This window comes from Bos indicus x Bos taurus, chromosome 24 (genome assembly GCF_003369695.1).
Source record: "Bos indicus x Bos taurus breed Angus x Brahman F1 hybrid chromosome 24, Bos_hybrid_MaternalHap_v2.0, whole genome shotgun sequence".
In the NCBI taxonomy this organism is placed as follows: Eukaryota; Metazoa; Chordata; class Mammalia; order Artiodactyla; family Bovidae; genus Bos; species Bos indicus x Bos taurus.
This window is the reverse complement of record NC_040099.1, coordinates 37,519,892-37,545,546: the sequence shown is the minus strand read 5'-3', so window position 1 is coordinate 37,545,546 and position 25,655 is coordinate 37,519,892. Positions and strand designations below refer to the sequence as shown.

The window sequence follows — 25,655 nt, the reverse complement described above, 5'->3', positions numbered from 1 at the left end:
GTTGGACACGACTGAGCGACTAAACCACAAAACAGCCCTTACAGTTAGTTTGAAGAGAGGATGTATCTACTTTAAAACTGCTTTCTTAAAAAACTAATTATAATTCTGGAAACAAATATGTTTTAAATCTTCAGACTTGTATAGTTATATGCTTTTTAAAAAGTCTTTTGCATTAGATGTTTTTCTGGGAAATTTGAAATTAACAATAGATTAACATTCCATTGGAGAAGGCAATGGCAACCCATTCCAGTACTCTTGCCTGGAAAATCCCATGGGCGGAGGAGCCTGGTAGGCGGCAGTCCATGGGGTCGAGAACAGTCGGACACGACTGAGCGACTTCACTTTCACTTTTCACTTTCATGCACTGGAGAAGGAAATGGCAACCCACTCCAGTGTTCTTGCCTGGAGAATCCCAGGGACGGCAGCGCCTGGTGGGCCGCTGTCTATGGGGTCTCACAGAGTCGGACACAACTGAAGTGACTTAGTGGTAGCAACATTCCATTAAGTTTTCAAAATAATCACACATCTGAAAGGGCATCATGATTAAGTCAGATTAATGCAGGATACCACCTGCAGTACAGGAGACTCTGGTTCTATCCCTGAATTGGGAAGATCCCCTGGAGAAGGCAATGGCAACCCACTCCAGTATTCTTGCCTGGAAAAATCCCATGTCAGAGGAGCCTGGTGGGCTACAAAATCCATGGGGTCACAAGAGTCGGACATGACTTAGTAACTAAACCACCACTACCATCTTTAAGGGAATTTGATTAAGTCACAAGTATTGATTTGTCAAAGCACCACTAATTTTTTGTCTTTAGTTTTATTATGCAGTACACCACAGTAGGTATTTTATTATCTGGATATTTATATTTTGGATAAATATTTTGTTATGCTTCCAATGCATATGCATATGCATGCATGCATGTTCAGTCATGTCTGACTCTATGACTCCATGGACTGTAGTCTGCCAGGCTCCTCTGGAATTCTCCAGGCAAAAATACTAGAGTAGGTTGGCATTCCCTTCTCCAGGGGATCTTCCCAACCCAGGGATTGAACCCAGGTCTCCTACATTGCAGGCAGATTCTTTACTGTCTGAGCCACCAGGGAAACCCAAAATATGTTGTGAGAAAAGGCTGAATCCATATGGTGCTGCAGCAGAAACTCCACTCCTCCAGAGACTTGCTTGGCTCTAGCTTATACTTCTTTTGCCAAATCTTGTTGTACATTTGTTTAAAATTGACTATTTGATTTTCACTTGGATCCTTAGTATCAATGGATAAATGATATTTTCGTTTTTCCACAAGTGTATGTGAACTTCTGTCATTTTGTCTTCTTAACAGGGATTAAAGTTCAGTAAATATTTTAATGTGTTGATATATGTAGCCAGCAAATCTTGACCTAATAGTTGTGTGTCATATGGGAACTATAACTATGACTCTTTGGTAAAAGTTCTTACTTCTAATGGAGATTATTGGCATACTCTACCTATGTATCTACACACACACACACACACACACACACACACACACAGAGTTAAATGGTTGAAAGTATGGTATGATATATATAGGAGGCTGGACTCTATGTAGAACAGACCTGGGTTTGAATTTCTGTCACATTCTAGTTGTGTTACTTTAAGAATATTAATCTCTCTAAATCGTAATCAATGAAGTGTTTTTATGTGTTATGATAAAATATTATAAAGCAGTTAATATTAATACTTAGCATAGAGCAAATGCTTATTAAATAAATATTAGCTGGTATTTTGGATATTTATCTCTTATTTTTGCTTACTTTTTCTCTTTATTTCAAGGAGATTTGAAGCAACTTACCATGTTCCCTAGAGAAATGACTCACTGGGAACCATTACAATGGCTGGTGGGTAAAACTTGGAAGAATCAGTGTGATTATGTATTGGATGTTTAGAGAGCAAATGGATACTTGGAGAACATAAAGCTTGGAAAATTCTCCTATGGATTCCAGACAGCAAAAATGTTCTTATGCATAATAGCTAGAGGTGTATTTAGTTAAATGCTGGATTGAATTTGATCAAGACTAAGTGAAATATATTCTTTTACATACATTGATTGGGTAGCTTACAAGTTGACCCTCAGTTATGAGTGGAGACCTGTATTGCACTTGAAAGACCATTTGAAAATACCTAGTTTCTTATAGACAAAATGTCATTGGAAAGAGGCTAAGGCAATCCATGACAAAATGTGCATGACCTTTGGAATCCAAATATCTCTGAATGCAGGGCATTTATGTCATGTACTAACTGCGTTCTCATTGGTAAATGACTTTATATCTCGAAGCCTCAGTTTCTTTAGCTATGGGAGATATGATACCTACATCACAGGATAATATGAGAATTAAATGAGATCATGTATGTACAGTGCCTATCAGAGTGTCTGGCACTTGGTAGGTTCTCAACAGTGTTAATTGTAGTTATCATCAAGAAAGGAATTATAAAGCAGGCTACAATAGTGGGTCTGTTTAACATTTTGATAGATACAAGCTATCTGTGTTAAGTTGATGTAATATCACATGAATCACATCTAATATCACACAGAATATATGCTTAGTACATATATTCTGAACAATGAGCTTTCAAATTATTACTACCAGTAACAGTAGTTGATATTTACTAAGTCTTCATTTGATGCAATAACTAGATTAAGCGTTTTTTCTGCATTATTGATCTCCACAGCAGTCCCATAATTTAGATGGTATACTTCCGATTTTATGTCTTCCCTGGTGGCTCAAATGGTAAAGCGTCTGCCTACAATGTGGGAGACCCGGGTTCAATCCCTGGGTCAGGAAGATCCCCTGGAGAAGGAAATGGCAACCCACTCCAGTATTCTTGCCTGGAGAATCCCATGGACAGAGGAGCCTGGTGGGCTACAGTCCATGGGTCACAAAGAGTCGGACACGACTGAGCGACTTCACACACATTCCCATTTTATAGAGAAAGAAAATGAAGCGTAAGGAGAAATAAACTGCTTAAAGTTACATGACTATTAAGTGCCATCGACGGCCTAGAACCAAGTTTTGGTCTGACTCCAAAGTGCAAGTTCTTGACACCAGGTAACATCACCTCTGAATTTGTGAAATGGTGTAAAATCAAAGAAAGAGAATCTCTTGTTAGATAGAGTGACCATACTCTGACTTTAGATAAGGTAAAAGATGCTGCTTCTTAAAGGCTTCAGTTAATGAATAGGGAATCAAAGATTCAAGCTGTACTATGACCTACTTGGTAAATTTTCCTGAAATGAGAGAAATAGTGACTTGGTATCATCAAGGCAAAGTTTCCACCACATGTAACCCATGTCTTCCCTGCTTGCCTCTAGTCAGCCCCCTGTTCTTTCTTCACGTTGTGTCTCCTAAATGTATTGCTCATGGATTATGAACAGCACATTCAGAACCATATCTTGGTATTAAAATTCCATGAAGTTCATTTTGGGAATCAGATTACTACACCTATTTTTAGCTCATAACACAAACTACTCTTTCTATTACACTTTTAAATATGCTGTGGTAAAATGATGTTGAAAATAACTCATATAGCTAAATAAAAGCCCTACATTGAGCTTAATCAGACGAGACCCACCGACTGGCATGCATGTCAATATATTACTGTGGCAGCTACCTGCCAGGGCCTTCCTCTTCCTTTCCGTTCAGGACTGCAATCCCCATTTGCTGCTATATTTATCTACTCTCTTAGCCATAAAAGGCTGGCTGTGTGGCTCTGACATTCTACTGCCTGACCACATGCATTATTTTTGAACTGGCCCCCAGGGTCCTGTCTTTTTAGCCCTGACTCTTAACTTTTTCTTGGATTCGACCTACGTGGGTTTTTCACTGTCTCATCCAGCACCCACCGTCACATCGGAACATTGCTACCACCATCAATCCTTTGCAAACTGGTAAGTGTGACCTTGAGGCAGAAGAGTGCACTTGATGTTTTATGTGCTCAACAGCACTGCGGTGTGTGTGGTTTCTGTCTTCTGAGCTCAGCAGTTTTCTCTAAGAGATGTCAGAATAGCAGAGAAATAGGAAAGTGGAGCTCCAGGGAAGGAATGTGAGCAGCAGGGTGCCAGTTTGTGCTGGCACAGCCCTTCTCTCAGATCAGTGGATTCTTTTAAAATTAAGCTACTGTTCCTGGAGCTATAAAAAACCGTAGCTGTCTCAGATAGAACTGTAAGCATGAGTCAAGTACTCTTTCCAAGTTACAGTTCGGCGGTTTGGTTGAAATCTGAAATGGGTGAGGAAACAGGAAATCATGTGTTTTCCATTCTCCATAAGCCTACAGTACTGCCTGATTACAAATTTGATCAAAAGGAGTAGGTTAACTCTGAAGTCTCAAGTTTCTAATTCAGTGATTTTTGCCCCGACAATGCCATGTGGATAAATGTAAGGGTGCATTGGGGGTGTTTCTAATTGGAAAATGGCTAAGCAGTATTTCAGAGGCAACGCAGATCCCTGCATCATGACCCTAAAGTTCACAACTTTCAGTGAAGAATTTTTATAGCTTTCAGCCCCTAACTCCTATACAAAAGTATTGTGTCACAATACAACTATGGAGTTAGTGTTTCTTCCTAAATTCCCAAATTATTTTCAGGGAGGAAAAAAAAAAAACCACAGGTCTTAAAGGAATGGAAGACAACCAAACCATCTTTCCTCCCAACGCACCCTAGCTGTCATATGTTGGGGGATAATCCTTACTTACTTAATGAAGAGAAGGTAGTTGTACCTTCGTTCCAGAGGTCAGAGCTGTGACAACCAGCTCTGTTGACGTAATGTCAAAACCTGTTTACTTGCAATATATTATCTCTGTGCTTGGAATATTCAGTACTATTAAAAGTAAATATATTGGGGGAAAACAGAAATAAAGAGAATGGAAAATAGAATTGAGGCAAGACATTTAAAGATTTTATTTTGTGAAAATTAACAGCATTTCAAGTTATTTGGGTTCTGAATTTAGCTTATAATACACAAGAAGGTCATTCATTGTTTATTTGGACATCATTCAAATAACATTTTCTGTGTTGCAGTATACTATGTATCATTATGCAAATTTGCCAAATAGCTTTATAAATGCCTAATATCATATACTTCTATATTAATATAGTCTACACTTTTTTCTATAAAAATTAATCTAATGATTATTCATTATACTTGATCATTATTCTGTATATTTTAAAATAGAAAATAACAGTCTATTTAAGGATTGAAGCAAAAGTTGTTTGCTGGTAGCTATTTTTTTCCTCCTGGGAAATGCCATGTAGACTGATATCTTCCATGAGCCTTAACATAAATATTTCTGGAGTGAAGTTTGCTGGATTTTCTTCTCTAGGGAATACATGCCTACTTTTCACTTCAAATAAAAAGATTTTAAGCTTGACCCCAAAAAATGTAGCAAGTTTAGAAAGATTCAGTCCTCATTTAGAATTTTAGAATCAATTTAGAATCATTTAGAATTTAGAATCAATTTGAAAAATTGATTACAACTGATTTTACATGTAAAAAATTTAGGACATGCACAAAAGCATTAATGATGGAAGGGGGTGGCTTTCATAAAACTATTACTTCATCCAGGGTTATTAGTATGGTTGATAGGCTCCAGTCAGAGGACAGATTTCTAAAGAAAGATAATGCAATCTGAAGTCTCCCCTCTCTATGCTAAGCAAACCCATCTTTCATTTTCAGTAGGACTGTTAGCTCAAATTCACAATGCAAACTGCTATACTGCTAACTGACTTTCTTCTTTAATACAGGAAGACTAGGAGGCTTTATATTCTTAATGGAATTTTTCTGGTTTGACACCATCTTTTTGAACCATTTGTGAGATTTGAGAGGGCTTGTTAAATGGCAATATAAGCATCCTCCAGGATCCGTCCTAGGACTTTCATTCTCATCTTTTTTTTGGGGGGGGGGGACTGTATACTATCTATATGCTGGTGAGTCCCAAATGTAGGTCTCCATCCTGGACCTTTACCCTGTATTCCTGAGTCACATGTCCAACATCCCACCTTATCTCGCCACTTGGGTGTCTAGCAGATATCTCAAATGTAAAATGTCTCAAACCAGGTTCCTGCTCTTCCATCCCAAACTGCTGTTTTCTTACAATCCTGCTCATCTCAGTTCACAGCAGCTTTAATCTTCCAGTTACTTAGGCAAAGTCCTTGGAGCTGTCACTTACTCCTCTCTCTCTTTCATACCCTATTCCAGAACTTTCAGCAAGTACTTTTGATTCTACCTACAAAATATGCAGAGTTGGATCCCTTCTCACATTTCACTGCTACCACTATAATCTTTAGCCTGGACTATCGCAGTAGGGTTGCCGTAACAAAGCACCAGAGACCAGGTGGTTTAAACAACAGAAACTTATCTTCTCACAATTCCGGAGGTTAGAAATCTGAGATCAAAGAGTCAGCTGGGTTGGTCTTTTCTGAGGTCTCTCTCCCTGGCTTGCGGATAGTCCATCTTCTCGTGTCTTCCCTCTGCATACGTACATATCTGTGTCCTGATTTCCTCTTCTTATAACGATGGCAATCATGTCCTATTGGATTAGAACCTATCCTAAGAACCTCAATGTAACTTCATTTCTTCTGTAAAGATCCTATCTCTAAATCCAGTCACGAGGTTAGGACTTCAAATACGGATTTGGGGAGATACAACTCAGTCCATGGCAGCCTTCTCATTGGCCTCCTGGCTTTCACTCTTGTCCCTCAACAGTCTATTCTCAGACTCAGCAAGAGTGTTTCTCAGCTCAGAACCTTCCAATGGTTCCTTACTCCTTTCAGAATAAAAGTCGAAGTCCTTACACTACCTGTAGGACACTTCCCTCCTCCCTCCCCACTCCCTGACATCATCTTCTGTACCTCTCTCTGCACCCTTTCACTCCTCACAGCTTCACTGGCCAACTGGCCTTTCCTGGAGTACAATGCAACAGGCAGGCTCACAGCCCCCCAGTGCCTGTGCAGTGGTCTTCCATCCAGAATGCTTCTCCCGTCCCAGATATTCTCATGCTCAGGTGTCACCTTCATGCTCAGTCATCACCATTATCCCTGATGATGCTGTTAAAAGCATCCCATTCCACATTCCTGTTTTATTCTTCTCTATAGCATTAAGCAGGTTCTAATATACCTTACACTTTATTTTCTCTATTTGTCCATCATCACTTGCAATAGAATATAAGATTCTATATAGGGTTATCTATATAAAGCAGGAATTTTGTTGTTTTGTTCATCTATCTCCTGGTCAGGAATAGTACCAGGCTCAATGTAGGTGCTCAGTAATTATTTGCTGAATAAAAACCACATTGGCTGGACACAGACTCTCCATTATTACACAATCTCTCAGGTAAAGTCCCCATCAGAAGGAAGTGCCAGAAAATTTGAAATATATATTATTAAAGTGGGCTTCCAGGTGGTACAGTGATAAAGAATCTGCCTGCCAGTGTAGGAGAAGCAGGAGACCTGGGTTTGATCCCTGGGTCAGGAAGATCCCCTGGAGAAGAAAATGACAACCCACTCCAGTATTCTTGCCTGGGAAATCTTATGGACAGAGGAGCTTGGTGGACTACAGTTCACGGGGTTGCAGAGAGTTGGACACGACAGCACATTTACGTGTATCCACATATATCCATTGAAATAGCACAACGGGGAAAGTTTGTAAAGATCTCCAGGTATTTAAAAAGAAGGCAGCACAATGATAGAAGGAGGTACATCAGGGCTGTGAAGCAGGGAGTTAATTGAGTAAACAGCTAAACTAACCTTCACATTATTTTCCACTTACTCTTTGGAAGAAATAAAAGGGTAGTAATTTTCACCTACTGATTTAGATGTCTTGTTCTGGAGAGTTAGTTCCTTAAGTGAAGTGAAGTTGCTCAGTCGTGCCCCACTCTTTGCGACCCCGTGGACTGTAGCCCACCAGGCTCCTCTGTCCATGGGATTCTCCAGGCAAGAATACTGGAGTGGGTTGCCATTTCCTTCTCCAGGGGATCTTCCTGACCCAGGGATTGAACCCAGGTTTCCCACATTATAGGCAGACGCTTTAACCTCTGAACCACCAGTTCACCTCAAACCTGTTACTTTCTCACAGCTTGCCTGGATCCCTGGGGGCACATGATGTCTCTGCCGTTTTATCAGAAACTTCACCAGCACTATGACCGCAGCTACCGCAACAGGGACCTCAGCACCACCATGAGCCAGTACCAGCAGGAAAAGAAAAGCTCAGCCATCTACACCCATGGCTCCACTGCCTACAGCAGCCGCTCATCCGCTGCCCACCGTCAGGAGTCAGCGGCCTTCAGCCAGGCGTCCGCCGCATCCTACCAGCATCAGGCCTCCCGGGCCTCCGAATTTGCCCTGTCGTCTGCAGCCAGTCACAAGGCGGCATCAGCCTATGACTATGGCTACTCCCACGGGTATGTGAAAGCAGCCTTACAAACGCGGGGCAAAGCCGTGCTCTCTGAATACCCCACCCCCACCTTAGGCCCCAGGTTACATTTTCATTTCTTCGTGGGTCTGGCAGCCCTACCTTTAAACCAGGTGTGGAGCAAGGTCAAACCATCTGTTTGGAAGGCCTGGGATTTATGTCTTGGATTCCCCTTTCCCTTGCTTACCTGAGTTTCACAAAGAGCTTCGCAGTCGCCCTGGGGTGTCTTGCTTGCATTGCCAACTGCGATATTGCTAGAAGCAGAGAAGTTTTGCCACAGGTTGTGTTCAACATTCAGCAGCAGCAAAGTTGAGAAATCACATTTCCGACACTCACAGCAGGTTTCCAGGCCCTCTCAACTTTCAACTTAGATGAGAAAAGGATTTAAAATTCACAGACCACAGGAGCCCAAACTGCAGCAGAGATGTGTTCTATTCTTTCTGTGTCTGAAAGCTAGCATCAAAATTCAAGCAGCAAATATTTTCTTTAGCCGGAGCATTTTTATAAAAACATGGCCCTATCTCAGTCAGCTTAACAATACCAGGAACAAACCTATATTCTGACAGAATTATATTTATCAACCCATTGCCATGAGGGAGACCCCACACTAGAGGAAAAGTGAGACTTTCACAGACTCACAGGCTTTGAAAATAAGCTTATGGTTGCCCAGGGGGAGAATAGGGGGAAGACATAGGGAGTTTGGGATGGACATGTACACACTGCTATATTTAAAACAGATAACCAACAAGGTCCTACTGTATGGCACATGGAACTCGACTCAGTGTTATGCGGCAGCCTGGGTGGGAGGGAGGTTGGGGGAGAGTGGATACATGTATATGTATGGCTGAGTCCCTTTGCTGTTCACACAAAACTATCACAACACTGTTAATCAGCCATACCCCAAAACAAATTTAAAAGTTTAAAAAAAGAAAAGAAAAAGAGGGTTTCAGTAGTATTCTAGGATGAGTGGGATTTAGATGCAGGTCTGGTCTAAAAAGTGAATCAGTGTCCTGTTGCTTTGGAAACAGTTGAGTTGAGATAAATGAGGACTGTTGTATCTAGAAATCGCTTAGGAGCCCAGCACATGGGCTGAGAACTGAATCTGCTTCTGAGGTCCTCCATGCAAAGAGGCAATCTCTCATTCTTCCTAAAAAAATTTCAAACAACAAACCTGCTTATAATCTTTGATATTGGAGAAGAAAGTTTCTCGGTGAGTCTGTGGTCATGCAGAGGAGTGTCACCAGGAGAAGTGTTCTCCTGTGAACCCCGAGGTTGGCTTCTCTGTGTCTTGTTCCAGCCTGATGAATGCTGGCTGGATCCGTACCTTCTCAGTCCAAGCCAGTTTTTATTTTCTCAGTATCCTGAGTGAAATGTGTCATGGAGATTAAAAAACACTTGCAAGATTCATGTGATTTTATTAAATGTCTATCTATAGTCCACAGAAAGGATTGTTGAACTTCCAAACGTACGAATTCCTGGGCTGTGTGGTCAGTTACCAGCTGCTGCCTCAGATCTCCTCTGTCTGGCATATATTGCATTATTTGTTATAAACAGATGTTATTTTAAGTCTTATACAATTTATGTCCACAAAATATCTGTCAGGGTAGCTGGGAGAGGTGTTTACTTCTAGGAATTAGAAAAGTGATTGAGGAAATAATACAGTGGTTTGTATGAACAGAAGTAAGGACTGGTTCTGAAGGCAGAAACTCCTGTATCCCTGTGGGTTAATCAGCACCTGATGTACAGCTGTGCTTTGGGGGTGCGGCGCCGACCTCCTGGGAGCTTCTGCACATCCAGTACCAAAGTCTCTGGAGTTTACCTGGAATGTGTGACGGCAACATTCTGAAATTCCACTTAAAATGGAATAGGATCATTCTTCAATCCCACTTTTCATGGGTTATGTGCGCCATGGGATATTCATGAGGACCTCGAATTGGCCGCAAATATGGAAATATTGTCAGGGAGGAGGTGAATTCATTTCTTTTGGCCCTTGTTTCAAATGACCTGCTTTCCAAACGAGACAGGAATGGGCACCGTGCTATGTGATAGTACCATGTGTTCTTCTGAAGAATGTTCCATACATATGTTTAAGGATCTCACTTAGGAAAGCAGCTGTCTTGTAATAGAGAGGATTATGTTTTAAATATCCATTTTCCTGGTCCATCTGTGCTGAATCTATAGAAAATGTAGAAAATGAGTGTTTTCATTACAATTGTTAAGCTAACTCATGTATACTCATTACATTCCCCTGATGCTGTAGAGTCTATAGAGTTTTATGAATTTGTTAAAGAGAGTTTTATTTCTTAAATTCTATTCCTAAATTCTTCTTTTAACCATATAAGCACCATTCATATTTATTTACAATCTGATAAATCATATCAAACATTATTAATTGAACCTTTGAGCATCTTTGTATTTTATCCAGAAAACATTTGCTCTATTTTGTCTTTGGAAAACTTAGCCATTTTAGTTATAAACAACTTCAGATAATAAACTTTCTGTAGGAAGTGGAACTATAATTATTTCTATGGTCAACCTTGCATCTTGTTCCTTCTTGCTATTTAAGTATTTATGTAGGTAGATAGGTATTTATTAATGGCTTGGTATGTTTGAACAACTCCACTTATTAGTAGAAATGTGGATCTAAAAAGAAGGGAAGATGCCAATATTTTTTCCTTTGTGTAATGCAATGTAAAAGAAAATAAATCTAACCTAATCCTGGGGGTATTTTAGTTTTTCTTTTTTTAGACCTAGAGCTAACAGGTGCAGATAATATTCTTTGAGCATTTCAAAATCTTTATAATTCTTTCAGGTTATATTTTTAATTTTTCAAAATGGAGCAACTTTTCCCTGCTAAATGAAATCTTTCTCTTGGGGTTGTGAAGAGTGTTGTTAATTAAAACCGGTGTGGAGTTGGAAATGCAGCTCTGTGGAATGTATGTGAATACTGGGCCTGATCCATTTTTAGCCTCTCTTTGTAGTTAGATGTCCTGGTAGTAAAGTGGAAACTATGGGGATTTATATGTGCCCACAGCTTGGCTGACCTCAGTTAAATCTTAAGAACAATGGCTTGTTCAGTGTCACTGTGGTTTTAGCTCAGATCGGTTACCAACTGCATTCTGAGCCAAGAGTTGTAAAATAAGTTCTGGAAGGCTTATTCTAAATGCCTTTGTTCTTAGTCACAGTTAGGAAAAAACTAAATTAAAGAAAGTGATTCAGGAAAACAAAAATGATACAAGACTATTCTTTTATGTTAATAATTCACAAATACTATTAGAGATTAAAGGAGAAACGGTACTCATGACCACTTTGCAACCATTGTGCAAGAGTTCTTAGCCTCTGTTTGTGAATAGGTTTCAACAGAGTTTTGGATGATCTGAAATTATATGTATAATTAGGTCCAGATGATTTTTTTTTTTTTGCTGAGATAGACCCTAGCTTTCATCATATTGTCAGAGAACTCTGTGACTCAACAAAGGTCACCACTACTGCACTAGAAAATCTACATATAAATATCAGCCCAGTGTGTGAGCTGATGATCCCTTCCTAGGGCCAATATTATAGGGAATTAGGATGAAATAAGGCAGATGTTTACAGGGAATGTGGTATATAGAAACCAATGTTTTCAAAATCCTCTCTTTTGAATAAGATGGGAAGAAAAAAGAACGATTCTGTTATGCTTGATAAGTAAAATGAATAACTTCCAGAGGACAACACAGCATATTTCTTGGATGATGAGTCTCTCAACCCTCTGAGGTTATGGTAGACACCTATTGTCTGATTCTAAGCAGATTAAAATCCAGCCCTTACAGTGCTTCCCTGGTGGCTCAGTCAGAAAATAATCTACCTGCAATGCAGGAGACCAGGGTTCAATCCCTGGGTTGGGAAGATCCCCTGGAGAAGGAAATGGTAACCCACTCCAGTATTCTTGCCTGGGAAATCCCATGGACAGAGAAACCTGGTAGGCTACAGTCCACGGGATCACAAAGAGTCAGATACAACTTAGCAACTAAATCAAGAAGTATTAAAATATAGCCTCTTCTCTAAAGAAAGATCTAACTATCATATATAAGGAAAAGGCACCATAGTTCCTGGGTAGAAAATGTAGCGTTCTGGGATTTGTCTTCCAGAATTTAAGTACCAAGAAAGTGATGAGCCATATTACTTCCTATTTGGTAGGAGAAGGTCTGGGGAAAATCCAAGGAAAACAGAAAGCCAGTTATTCTTTTATCCCCCTAGAAATGGGCCTGTTTGTTGTCAGTCTTACTTCTTTAAAAGGCAACTGGTCTGTGTTCTGAATCCTCCAAACAAACCCTGAGTCCAAAGAGGGTAGCATTCACTGTGCATCAATTTTCAACTCTCACTGGCTTGTTTGAAGAGAGAACTAGAAGTAGCACTCCTGGCAATACCAGTTTTTCATACAATTGGCAGTTTGTCATAGCTCCATAGAACTGTGGAATGCTAAAGCAGGAAGAGACTAAAAGCTCATCTAATTCAAGTCCTTCCTTCCACAGATAACAAGGCCCAGAAAGACAGGCTTCAACTCGCTGCCTCCTTTGTTTTGTTTACATTGAAAATACTACCCATCAGTCTCTTTTGCAGGCCAAATACAAGTTTTGACGATATAAGATACCCCAAAATGGCATTAATTTTTTGTAGGCAGGTGAATCAGGCTGTGAGAAGGAAGACATGTCCCCTTAAGGAGTAGGAATAGAGTGAGTAGCCAAAGGTGGAGGAAGGGCCATGCAGTCACGTCCCAGCACCCAGAGGTGAAACAGTAGCTCTGTTCACTGTTGGCCAAGCAATGGGTGTAACTGAGCCTCCCCGCAGAGATCCCCAAGCTCTGAGAGCCCAAGGGAACCAGTGGTGCAGACTTGACCTTTTCCATACCAGCCTTTCTGGGTGAAAGAGGAGAAAGCAAGAGCACCTCAAATGAGGATCCAGCTAATAGTTGATAAGTGCTCAGTGCTCAGTTCCTCAGTCATGTCCACGTCTTTGCGACCCCATGGACTGTACCCCACCAGGCTCCTCGGTCCATGGGATTTTCCAGGCAAGAATACTGGGTTGCCTTGGCCTCCTCCAGGGAATCTTCCCAACCCAAGGATTTAACCCAGATCTCCCTCATTGCAGGTGAGTTCTTACCGTCTGAGCCACCAGGGAAGCCCATATACAGCAGTGCCAAGTTGTAAATATATATAGAGAGGCAGTTTTACAGGAAAAATGGTAGAATAATAAAAGTGAGTTCAGCTCTATTGTGGCCACTCAGTAAAGTCTAGTGGCAACGTATAGATAAGTAAGAAATGAAAATGGAGCTTCTGTTTTCAAGCTTTTGCAAACACCTCGGTGTCATGCTGGGATGACCTACCCATCTTTCAATGTCCAGCTCTTCCACAAAGGCTTCCCTGATAGCCGCAGACAGAAATTGTCTCCAAGCCTGTAAATTCAACTTTGTTTGCTCTGCTCTTTCTGCTTATCTGCCTGCCTGCCTTCTGTCCTTCCATCCTTTCTCCTTTGATTGATGTAACACAACGCATCAGGCTGGTAGCATTTGCAACCCTACTAGACAGTAAAGGTCTCAGAAAACAAGTCTTTAATTTAATATGTAATCTTCATATCCCCCTCCCACACCAGCATCAAGAATAGAATTGTGCACACAGAGGATAAAAAGTAAGTTTTCTGTTGGAACAAATGATATTATTATGGAAAGTTAAGGCTTTTTGTTTGAAATCTACCTTCTCTTGCACCTTTTAAAATGTCAGCTTGTCTGTGTACTAAGTTTATGCTTAATGTTACAAGAAACAACTTAACTCTTTTCCAAAGCAATTGTATCATTTTACATTCCCACACCAAGGTACAGGGATTCCAGCTTATCCACATTCGTTATTCTCTATCATTTTTTACAGCCTGTCTTTTAGGTATGTGGTGGAGTCTCACTGTGGTTTTAGCTTGCACTTACTTAATAGCTAATGATGTTGACCATCTTTTTAATGTGTTTGGTAGCCATTTGTGTACTTCTTTGGTGAAATGCTTGTTCAAATCTTTTGCCCATTTTTAAATTGGATTTTTTCTGCTTATTATTGAGTTGTCAGAGTTATTTAAATATTTTGTATATAATTCCTTTCTTAGATGTATGTTCAGAAATATTTTCTCTCATTCTGTGCCTTGTCTTTTCATTCTTTTAACAGTGTCCTTCAGATACCAGAATGTTTACGTTTTGATGAGGTTCGATTTGTCACTTTTTTCCTTTTTTAGTCATGCTATTAGTGTTATATCTAAGCAAAATTTGGCTTATCAACATCGCTATTGTTGTTGTTGAGTCGCTAAGTCATATCTGACTCTTCGTGACCCCTGGACTACAGCACGTCAGGCTTCCTTGTCCCTCACGATCTCCTGGAGTTTGCTCAAACTCATGTCCTTTGAGTCGATGATGCCATCCAACCATCTCACCCTCTGTCGCCCCCTTCACCTCCTGCCCTCAATCTTTCCCAGCATCAAAGTCTTTTCCAATCAGTCAGCTCTTCGCATCAGGTAGCCAGAGTATTGGAGCTTCATAGAGTTTCTCTTATCTTTTTTTCTAAGAGTTTTATAATTTTAGCTTTACATTTAAAAATATCCAGTTTGAATTATTTTTTTGGTATATGATGTGAAGTTCTAAATTCATCCCTTCACATATACATGGACTGTTGTCACGGCACCATTTGTTGAAAAGATTATCCTTTCCCCCTGAAATCATTTAGCTCCTTTATCAAAAATATATTGACCATGTATGGCTGAGTCTTCTCACTGTTCACCTGAAACTATCACATTGTTAATTGACTATATCCCGATACAAAATAAAAAGTTTTAAAATAACAATAAAGAAAAAGAGCTTTGAAAAGAAAAAAAAAAATCAATTGACTGTAAATGAAAAGGTTTATTTACAGATTCTCAATTCTGTTGCATTGATCTGTATGCCTGTCCTTAGGCCAGTACCACACTTTCTTAACTACTGTTGCTTTATAAAAAGTTTTTAAATTGGTGGATGTAAGTTCTCAAACTGAGTTCCTCTTTTACAAAAAAATTTTTGCTTATGTAGTTCCTTCATATTCCCATATAAATTTTAAGATCACCTTGTCAATTTCTACGAAGACAAAAGTCTTCTGGCAATTTGATAAAAATTATGTTGAAAGCATAAATCAATTTGAAAAATATGCCATTTTAACAGTGCTGACTCTTTCAATCCATGAACATGTATATTTATTTATTTAGATCTTTGTTTCACTTATCATATATTGTTTTTTAATCTTCAGTGTAAAGTCTTATACTTCTGTTAAAATTTTTCCTAAATATTTTATTCTTTTTGATAGAATTGTGAGTGGAGTCTTAATTTTATTTTTTCATTTTTCACTGCTAGTAAACAGAAGTGTAATTGATTTTTGTTCTTTGATTCTGTATCATGTAACCTTGCTGAACTCATTTATTAGCATTTGTGTGTGTGTGTGTATGAAAGTGAAAGTGAAGTGGCTCAGTCGTGTCCGACTCTTTGCGACCCCATGGACCATAGCCTACCAGGATCCTCCGTCCATGGGATTTTCCAGGCAAGAGTACTGGAGTGGGTTGCCATTTCCTTCTCCTGGTTATCTTCCCGACATTTTCTATATACACGATTATATCATCTGTAACTAAAGTTAGACTTGCTTTTCAGTTTTTCAGTTTAACTAATTGCCTCGACTATTCTTCACTGTGCTGTAAATGTCAGTACAATATTGAATAGAAGTGGCAACAGCAAGTATCATAGCCTTGTTCCCCAGAGTTGGACTGTTAAGAAGGCTGAGCGCCGAAGAATTGATGCTTTTGAACTGTGGTGTTGGAGAAGACTCTTGAGAGTCCCTTGGACTGCAAGGAGATCCAACCAGTCCATTCTGAAGGAGATCAGCCCTGGGTGTTCTTTGGAAGGAATGATGCTAAAGCGGAAACTCCAGTACTTTGGCCACCTCATGCGAAGAGTTGACTCATTGGAAAAGACTCTGATGCTGGGAGGGATTGGGGGCAGGAGGAGAAGGGGATGACAGAGGATGAGATGGCTGGATGGCATCACTGACTCAATGGACATGAGATTGAGTGAACTCCAGGAGTTGGTGATGGACAGGGAGGCCTGGCGTGCTGCGATTCATGGGGTTGCAAAGAGTCGGACACGACTGAGCAACTACTCTGATCTGATCTGATCTGATGATATTAGTTATAGATTTTTCACAGATGGCCTTTATCAGATTGAGGAAGTTCCCTTCTATTCCTATTTAGTTGAGAATTTTTTAACATGCAAGAAAGCTGAATTTTGTCAAAAATTTTTTGCACCTCTTGAGATGATAATGTGGTTTTTGTTCTTTATTCTATTAATATGGTGTATTATACTAATTGATTTTCAGATATTAAATCAACCTTGCATCCCTGGGCTAAATTCTGCTTGGTTTTATATGTTGCTGGATTCAGTTTACTGGTATTTTGTGAAGGATTTTTGTGCCTATGTGTATGAGGGATATTGGTTTGTAGTTTTTAAAAAAATTATAATATCTTTGGCTTTGATATCAGGTAATAACTAGCCTTATAGAAAAAGTTGGGAAGTGTTTCCTTCTCTTCTGTTTTTTTTTTTTTAAATATGGAAATGATTGGTTTGTTTCTTCCTTAAATAGTTCATGTAATTTGTCAATGAAACCATTTAGGCCTGGGCTATCATTGTGCATGGATTTAAAAAAATATTTATTTATTTGTCTGTGTTGGGTCTTAGTTGTGGTACATGGGCTCTCTACTATGTGGGATTAGTTGCTCCACAGCATGTGAGATCTTAGTTCCCTGACTAGGGATGGAATCTGGGCTCCCTGCATTGCAAGGCTGCCGTCTATGGGGTCGCACAGAGTCAGACACAACTGAAGTGACTTAGCAGCAGCAGCAGCATTGCAAGGCAGATTCTTAACCCGTGTACCAGCAGGGAAGTCCTTGTGCATAGATAAATTACTAATTCAATTTCCTTATTTGTTATTGATCTGTTATTATTTTTAATTTCTTCTTGAGTTAGTGTTGGTTATTTAAATCTTTATGGGAATTTTTCCATTTCATTTAAGTCATCTAATTTTGGGGCATAAATGCATTTATCATGTTTTCTTGTGATATATGAGAGATTTGCTTTAGCATTTCTTGTAAGGCAGGTCTGCTAGCAATGAATTCTCTCTTTGTCAATGTCTTTACTTTGTTTTCAGTTTTGAGTAGTGGTTTTGCTGGATATAAAACTCTTGATTTAGTTTTTCCCCAGCACTTAAATATGTCATACAAATGTATTCTGGGATGTATAGTTTCTGATGTGAAATCAGTCATTAATACCTTGTTCCCTTGTATGTGATGAATCATTTTACTCTTGCTACTTTCTAGTTTTCTCTCTGGCTTTGGCTTTCAACAGTTTGACTATGATATGTCTACATGTGTATCTCTTTGGGAGTATCATACTTGGGTTTGTTGAGCATCTTGGATTCACCGAGTACTATTTTTACACAAATTTGGGCAATTTTAAGAAAGCAACAGTTAGAACTGGACATGGAACAACAGACTGGTTCCAAGTAGGAAAAGGAGTACATCAAGGCGGTATATTGTCACCGTGCTTATTTAACTTATATGCAGAGTACATCATGAGAAACACTGGGCTGGAAGAAGCACAAGTTGGAATCAAGATTGCCAGGAGAAATATCAATAACCTCAGATATGCAGATGACACCACCCTTATGGCAGAAAGTGAAGAGGAACTAAAAAGCCTCTTAATGAAAGTGAAAGAGGAGAGTGAAAAAGTTGGCTTGAAGCTCAACACTCAGAAAACGAAGATCATGGCATCCGGTCCCATCACTTCATGGGAAATAGATGGGGAAACAGTGGAAACAGTGTCAGACTTTATTTTTAGGGCTGCAAAATCTCTGCAAATGGTGATTGCCGCCATGAAATTAAAAGACGCTTAACTTCTTGGAAAGAAAGTTATGACTAACCTAGGCAGCATATTAAAAAGCAGAGATATTACTTTGCCAACAAAGGTCCGTCTAGTCAAGGCTATGGTTTTTCCAGTGGTCATGTATGGATGTGAGAGTTGGACTGTGAAGAAGGCTGAGCGCCGAAGAATTGATGTTTTTGAGTCGTGGTGTTGGAGAAGACTCTTGAGAGTCCCTTGGACTGCAAGGAGATCCAACCAGTCCATTCTAAAGGAGATCAGTCCTGGGGGTTCTTTGGAAGGAATGATGCTAAAGCTGAAACTCCAATACTTTGGCCACCTCATGCGAAGGGTTGACTCATTGGAAAAGACTCTGACGCTGGGAGGGATTAGGGGCAGGAGGAAAAGGGAACGACAGAGGATGAGATGGCTGGATGGCATCACTGACTCAATGGACATGAGTTTGAGTGAACTCTGGGAGTTGGTGATGGACAGGGAGGCCTGGCATGCTGCAATTCATGGGGTTGCAAAGAGTCGGACACGACTGAGCGACTGAACTGAACTGAACTGAACTGAAGCCATTATTTCTTTAAATATCTTTTCCTGCCCTTTCTCTCTTTCTCCTCTTTCTGATACTACCTTTACTCATATAGTGGTATATTTGATGTTGTCTGACAACATATTTTTTCTTCATTCTTTTTCTGTTTGTTTTTTTCTTTAGATTAGATAGTTTCTATCTTCAGCTTACCTGATTATTTTATTATTTTATATAAAATCTTTTGGGTCCCTTTAATAACTTTTTCATTTAAGTTATTGTACTTTTAAACTCCAGAATATCCATTTGACCTTATTTTACAATTCCTATCTTTTTGTTGACATTCTTTCTTTTTGAGTCATTATTATAATACTTCCCTTTAATTATTTAAACATGGTTTCCTTAATTAGCCTTTGAATATAGTTCCTTATTTTTGAACATATTTCTAATTACTGTTTTGAAGTCTTTGTCTGCTAAATCCAATATCAGGGTGCACTTGGAGACAATTTTTATTTACTGCTTTTTTTCTTCTAGCATGCATCACACTCTCCTATTTCTTCTCATGTCTCATAATTATTTTGTTGTTGAAAATAGGGCATAATAGATAACATATTGTAATAATTCTGGATTCTGAATTTTCCCCAAATGTGTTGCTGCTGTGTTTTGTTTAATTACTTGCCTAAACATATTTATAGACTCTGTTTACCCAGCACTGTTACTGCTGATGTCTTTGTTTCGTGTTTAAAAAAATTATTGTTCTTATTTTTAAGCCTGAATTCATAGGGATCACTTGATATTTGCATAGATTAATGACCAGTCAGTGAATGGTCAAACATCTGTGCTCAAACATCTCAAGACAGTAAAGCTTCCATCCTCTGGCAATAGATCTGTGTGTCTGAGTGTGTATGTTGGGGAGCATATTTGAAGTCCAGGCCATTTAAAAATGTATATGCCCTGGATTTGTTTTCGAGTGAAATCCGTGAGGCCTGGCATGCTGCGATTCATGGGGTCGCAAAGAGTTGGACATGACTGAGCGACTGAACTGAACTGAGACTTCCTTGTCTCTTCTCCACACACACAGGCTTACAGTCAGCCAATCATATGTGGATAACCTGAGTCCTTTCCAGTTTTTTCTACTTAATCACATGGAGAGAGCTTACGAAGGCCCCCATGGTGGTCTTATTTTTCAAATCTTCCTGTTATCTCTCTGAGTGATCTGCCCATCTGCTGCTTGTTCCAGCCATGACTGTATCCTAGGACTGACTGAGCTGCTGGTCTTCCCCTGTTTGTTTGCTACTTAGATGGCTAGCGTTACTCACAGTGTTGCTGGTTGTGGAGGTTTATCATGCTCTGCTCCAAATCAGCCCCCTGACAGTGAATATTAAGAGTGTCTCACCTTTTCCCACCTTAGTAGAACTACTTTATAGACTGAGCTGGGGGTGGGTGGGAAAGAACTAGACAAGCATGTCACACAGACTCCCACTATTCAGACTTGAAGCTCAATATCTTTTCATGAATAGCCACGTGTTGGTGTAGCGTGTGCCTGTACTTGATTTTCAGAGGCCTGAATGGGTTGGTTTTGACAATTGTATCCAGGTTTATCACTGCTCTTTTGGAGAGAGGAACTGCTGAACTATTCACTCCACCATACTGGAAGTCCCACCTCTGCATTGGTCATTCTTACTAGCTCCTCAGCTGATTCTGATATGAAGTCAGAGTTGAGAATCATAGAGATAGGGTATGGTTACAGGAGGTTGAATCTTGATTTCACCTCATTCAATAAACACTTACTGAACACTGTCAGGCACTGGACACAGTGCTGAGGATATAAATCTAACTTTTAGGCCATCCCTCTCCTTGAATAGTCACAGGAGTGGGACAGATAGAGAAGGAAATCAATAATGTAATGTAATCATGAGCATTTGTGGGTGGGTGGTGCTGGGTTTGGGAGCAGTGTCAGCAAAAGACAAAGCCTACCAGCTCATCATTTTTTTCTAGAACATGCTGATAAGTTGTCATAGTTTTTTCAGAAAGTAATATAGCCATTTAGTAGATCCATACTTAACATAACCAGGCATAGTTACTCATCCTGAGGAACTAGGACAATTTTTCACAATTATGTGAAATTACGATGACTATAAACATGACTTTGAAGAACTAGCATTTGACCTCATGTAAAGTTTAATGAGTTTCTTAATGCTTTATTTCTAATTGGACTGTGATGATTTCGTAACCTCTATGTTTTGTGCTGTGCTTACTCACTCAGTCACATTCGACTTTTTGCTAGATGTGAATAAATTCAGAAATAGCTAATCAACATCAGAGTCGTTATTGGCATGTTATGTATGTTGTTGTGGTTTCCGAAGTGGGGAGTCCATGAAGGCAAGCCAAGGAAGTGTAGGAAGATATATTAGCACTTCTGTCTTTAAAAAGATTAAATTTGGCCCTGAACATTTTTCTATTGGTTGAAATTTCATAAAATGAGAATATTTATTCAGCAGTATATGTATAAAATTTATAAATAGACAGACATATATAGGTGACATGATCAAACATGTTTGGATCGAGAAGGCTCAGACACGAAGTTGAAGGCCACTGGTATAGAGGAAAGAACACTAACCCACATGGGTGCTGGTCCTAGTTCACCTACCAACTTGCTGGGTGAGCCTGGGCAAGTTATAAAGACACTCTAGGTCTTCTACATCTATAATGCAAGGAGGGTGGTGTAAATGTCCCTGAGATCTCTTCCAGTCCAGTGATTCTATAGTAGTTTTGTTCTTTCTTTTCCTGTCAAGAATAATTATCAAGTTGTACAAGCAGAAGGTTATGTTGTTGATGTTCAGTATTTGAACTGGATGAAATGCAAGTTTATTTCTGAGTCCCTGGAACATTTCTAGAGAGAGCTTTCTCCTGGGCTACATCCCTTCTCTGCGGTGCTGCTGGTCATAGATGTGATGATGTCAAACAAACCATGATATATCCTTAAATTCTACTAACTTTAGGCATATTAACAGAGGACATACCACAATTAGTGGTAGACTACAGGTAGATGTACCTAGACACAGTTACAGATGCGTGGGTGCATGTGCACACACAAATCAATCCTCACATATAGTTTCAAAACTTACCTTAGTTTCAGGGACTTCCCAGGTGGCTCAGTGGTAAAGAATCCACCTGCCAATGCAGGAGACATGGGTTTGATCCCTGGTTCAGGAAGATCCCCTGGAGAAGGAAATGACAACCCACTGGAGTATTCTTGCCTGGGAAGTCCCAAGAACAGAGGAGCCTGGAGGGCTACGGTTCATAGGGTCGCAGAGTCAGACACGACTTAGCAACTAAACACAATAGCTTATTTTCACTGCCTTCATAAATTGAAATTCAGAAAGAATCAAAATTTAAGATGTAAAGAACATTAAATATAGTTTTAATAGTTAAAAGACCACATTGATCCACACATACCAAACTTTAAGTGTCTACTCAGAAACTGGCTTTTGAGACAGGATTATTTTCAAAATTTAGATGCAACTAAAAGCCCAAGAGGTTAGCAAGCCTTTATTTAGCTCTTTGATGTAACTTCAAAGAAATTCAAATTTAAAAAAGAAATTAAAATTTTACATTTTCTATTGAACTCCTTTAAAAACATTATTTGACTTTAAAATTTGATAGAGTAAGATGTTAGGTTTCCGTGTTCTTGGGTCATAACAAAAGAGACAATTGATGGCTTTTCTTCACATAATTAGTTACACAATTATTGCATAGTCAGTTTCTTAAAACTTCATTGAGTTTTAAACTCAATCAGATGAAGATGTCTTCTCAGACATCTTTGATAAGTGACTTAACATTGCCAAATAGTCTGTTAGCACAGTATTTTAACATTTAATCCTAAATACACTCTTCTTGTTAGCTTGAAGAAACTTTAGCGAGCACAGGAAATGTTTGATATCTTCTAAGTACTTTGGATTTTCTAAATAATACTATATAATATGTAAAACCACAGTCCTTTTATAAGGTCTTTTGTTCCAAATGAAATATGACATAAAAACTAATGATAGTTCCATAAATCTTTACCATAAAGTTCAACTATTAGAAATTGTCTGCTATGATTTACCTGTGAGAATAGAATAATCACATTCTGGCACATTGTATGTAACAAATGCTTCGTTTGAAAGATTTATCTTAAAGGAAAAAAATGACTGAAAAAAAAAGGAACAACAATACAACAAAAAGAAGGACAAATCATGACTTTTATTTTTTAATTGAAAGATAATTGATTTACAGAATTTTGTTGTTTTCTGTCAAACATCAGCATGAATCAACCGTAGTTATACATATGTCCCCTTTTAATATAAGCAAACCTTGAAAATATGCTCATGAGGATATGAGTGTAGACAGTAGAATGAAAATAAATAGTAAAAAGAGCAAAAATAGAGAAATGAGAAAAATTAGAAAATCCAAATGTTCTATAAATAGAAAAAAAGAAGCTCAAACTCCATAATTAATTTTATTTTGTATAGTAATGGAATTAAAGGAGTGATGGAAAATACCACTTTAAACTTAGACCTGTATTAGCACAGCCTGTACTTTGTAACTCACTAAGGGTTTAGAATGCAATCATTTTGCTGTTGCTTGGAACAGCCACCCAAGAACAAATTTCACTAAGCCTTCCAACTGGTAACCAATCCACAAGCTTGAATTCAAGGTTCTAACCTTTAGTGTTAATGCTCATCATAGAACAAGAGCTACATATTCACCCTGGGGGAGAGGTGGTTAGTGGGGGAGGAAGAGGTCTGTCATTTCCATGCTACCCCTCCACTCCAGGAATTGAAGCCTGTAGCTCACCCTATACTCCCAGGCCCAGAACCACTGTACTCCCAGGGCTTCCTAGAAGCCCCAGAGTTCTGCGTTGCTTGCTTCGCAGAGGATAAGTTTATTTGCATTATTGTGTATCCATTCTGTACTATGTATATGCACTGTCTTCTTTTGATCTAAGTAATCCCTGCTTTTCCTAATGTTTTTTAAAGATTGAGAAACAATCAAGGTTTGGACTCTGGAAGGTTTTTTCTGTTTTAACTGGGCAGCTTGGTTTTTCCTTGCCACACCATTCACATGCTGCATTTTCTTTTCAAATTTTCTTGACACTAGGGACCTTTTTTTTAAAAAAAAAATTTATTTTATTTTTAACTGGAGGGTAATTGCTATACAATATTGTGATGGTTTCTGTCATACATCAACATGAGTCAGCCATAGGTATATATCCCTTCCCTCTTGAACCTCCCTCCTACCTCCTTCCCCACCCCAACCCTCTAGGTTGTCACAGAGCACTAGCCTTGGGTTCCCTGCATCATACAGCAAACTCCCCTGGCTATCTGTTTTACATATGGTAACATATATGTTTCAATGCTATTCTCTCAAATCCTCCCATCCTCTCCTTTCCCCACTGTGTCCAAAATTCTGTCCTTTATGTGCGTGTCCTTTGCTGTCGTGTGCATAGGATCATCCCTACCATCTTTCTAGATTCCATATATTAGAGATCTTTTTAATATTAATTTTCAATTTCAGAATCAATTCAAGTCTATAGAAAAATTGCAAGGGTCATACAGAGAGTTTCTGTATGATTTCTTGTTGTGACTTTCTGTCGTTACAATGGAGATGAGAGACCTTTCACCTGAGTCCATGGATTGACTTCAGAGAGTCCACAGTCTCCTGAAATTTAAGCCAAATTCTGCATTTGAATGAAAATGCATTTCATTTCGTCCAAGAACTATATAGATTAAGACTGTACTTTTAATGTCATCAGTCCTTTTCTCTAGGTGCAATCTCAGTTGCCTTGTTTCCCACTGTAATGCATTTTTTGGTTTATTAGAACAATAGCTGCCTCCAAGCACCACTGGCACCAGTGTGCATGGGTGGATTTTTGTGTGTACTACAGCATTATCAAAAGGTTCTTTATCAAATCTGTAATTTTCCGAGTCACTTGATGCTGTGTATTCATCTAAAACATATTAATTCTGTTGTTTAATGAGCTCAATGTTCTTTCAAATGGAGTCTGCTACATTATACAAAAACCTGAAGTTCAACCTCAAGGCCCTGCTTCAGAATTGCCTGGGCTCTCGATACAGAAAATTTGCTTTATTTTTGTTTATCAATCCTCTGAAAGCATTTGGATGCACAATGTATCCAACCCATTCATGTAGGCTGCCTACATTTCCAACATAAACTTAACAGCAAAGGGTATCCGGAAACATTACCAAAGCACAGCTGCTTTCCCCTGAAACTTTAATGAGAAAAAGCCATGAAATTACCACAGACCTATTTTTCTTATGTCTGGATAGAGTGCATTATGTGAGGTCATTTTCACTCTATTTTAGTTCTAAAGATAGAAGATAATTATAACATTAGCCATCTAGGAGTCTACGCAACACTCCTAAATTTAAAACTTCTAAACATTTTTTAAATTATTGACTAACATTAGGGTGTTTGTTGTCAGACTTACAGATTCCAGTCTGATGTTAGATTATTCATCCAAGTTGAGCCCCCAAACAAAGAGAGCCAAGAAGAGCCTTCTTTCTGGAGAGGAGAAAGAAAATCTGCCAAGTGACTACATGGTGCCTATTTTTTCAGGACGGTACGTATGAATTCTCTCCCTGGATCTGATTTTTAGAAAGTGGAGAGAGACTCCCCTAGTGGAACTGTTTAAAATTAAGACTCCATGCTCCCAATGCAGAGGGCATGGGTTTG

The 25,655-nt window shown here is 39.1% G+C and overlaps 1 protein-coding gene across 2 annotated transcripts in view; it reads left to right on the top strand.

Moving 5' to 3' along the window:
- The first annotated feature begins 3,735 nt into the window (after positions 1-3,735).
- Positions 3,736-25,655, top strand: part of MYOM1 (myomesin 1) — a 122,330-nt gene continuing 100,410 nt past the window's right edge. The window contains exons 1-3 of one of the 2 annotated variants that reach the window (XM_027525783.1): positions 3,736-3,923; positions 8,104-8,428; positions 25,405-25,542. In XM_027525783.1, coding sequence (XP_027381584.1) covers positions 8,127-8,428; positions 25,405-25,542 — 440 coding nt within the window. In that variant the 5' untranslated portion in view covers positions 3,736-3,923; positions 8,104-8,126. The remainder of the gene's footprint in view (positions 3,924-8,103; positions 8,429-25,404; positions 25,543-25,655) is intronic. The other variant, XM_027525784.1, reaches the window with a different exon arrangement.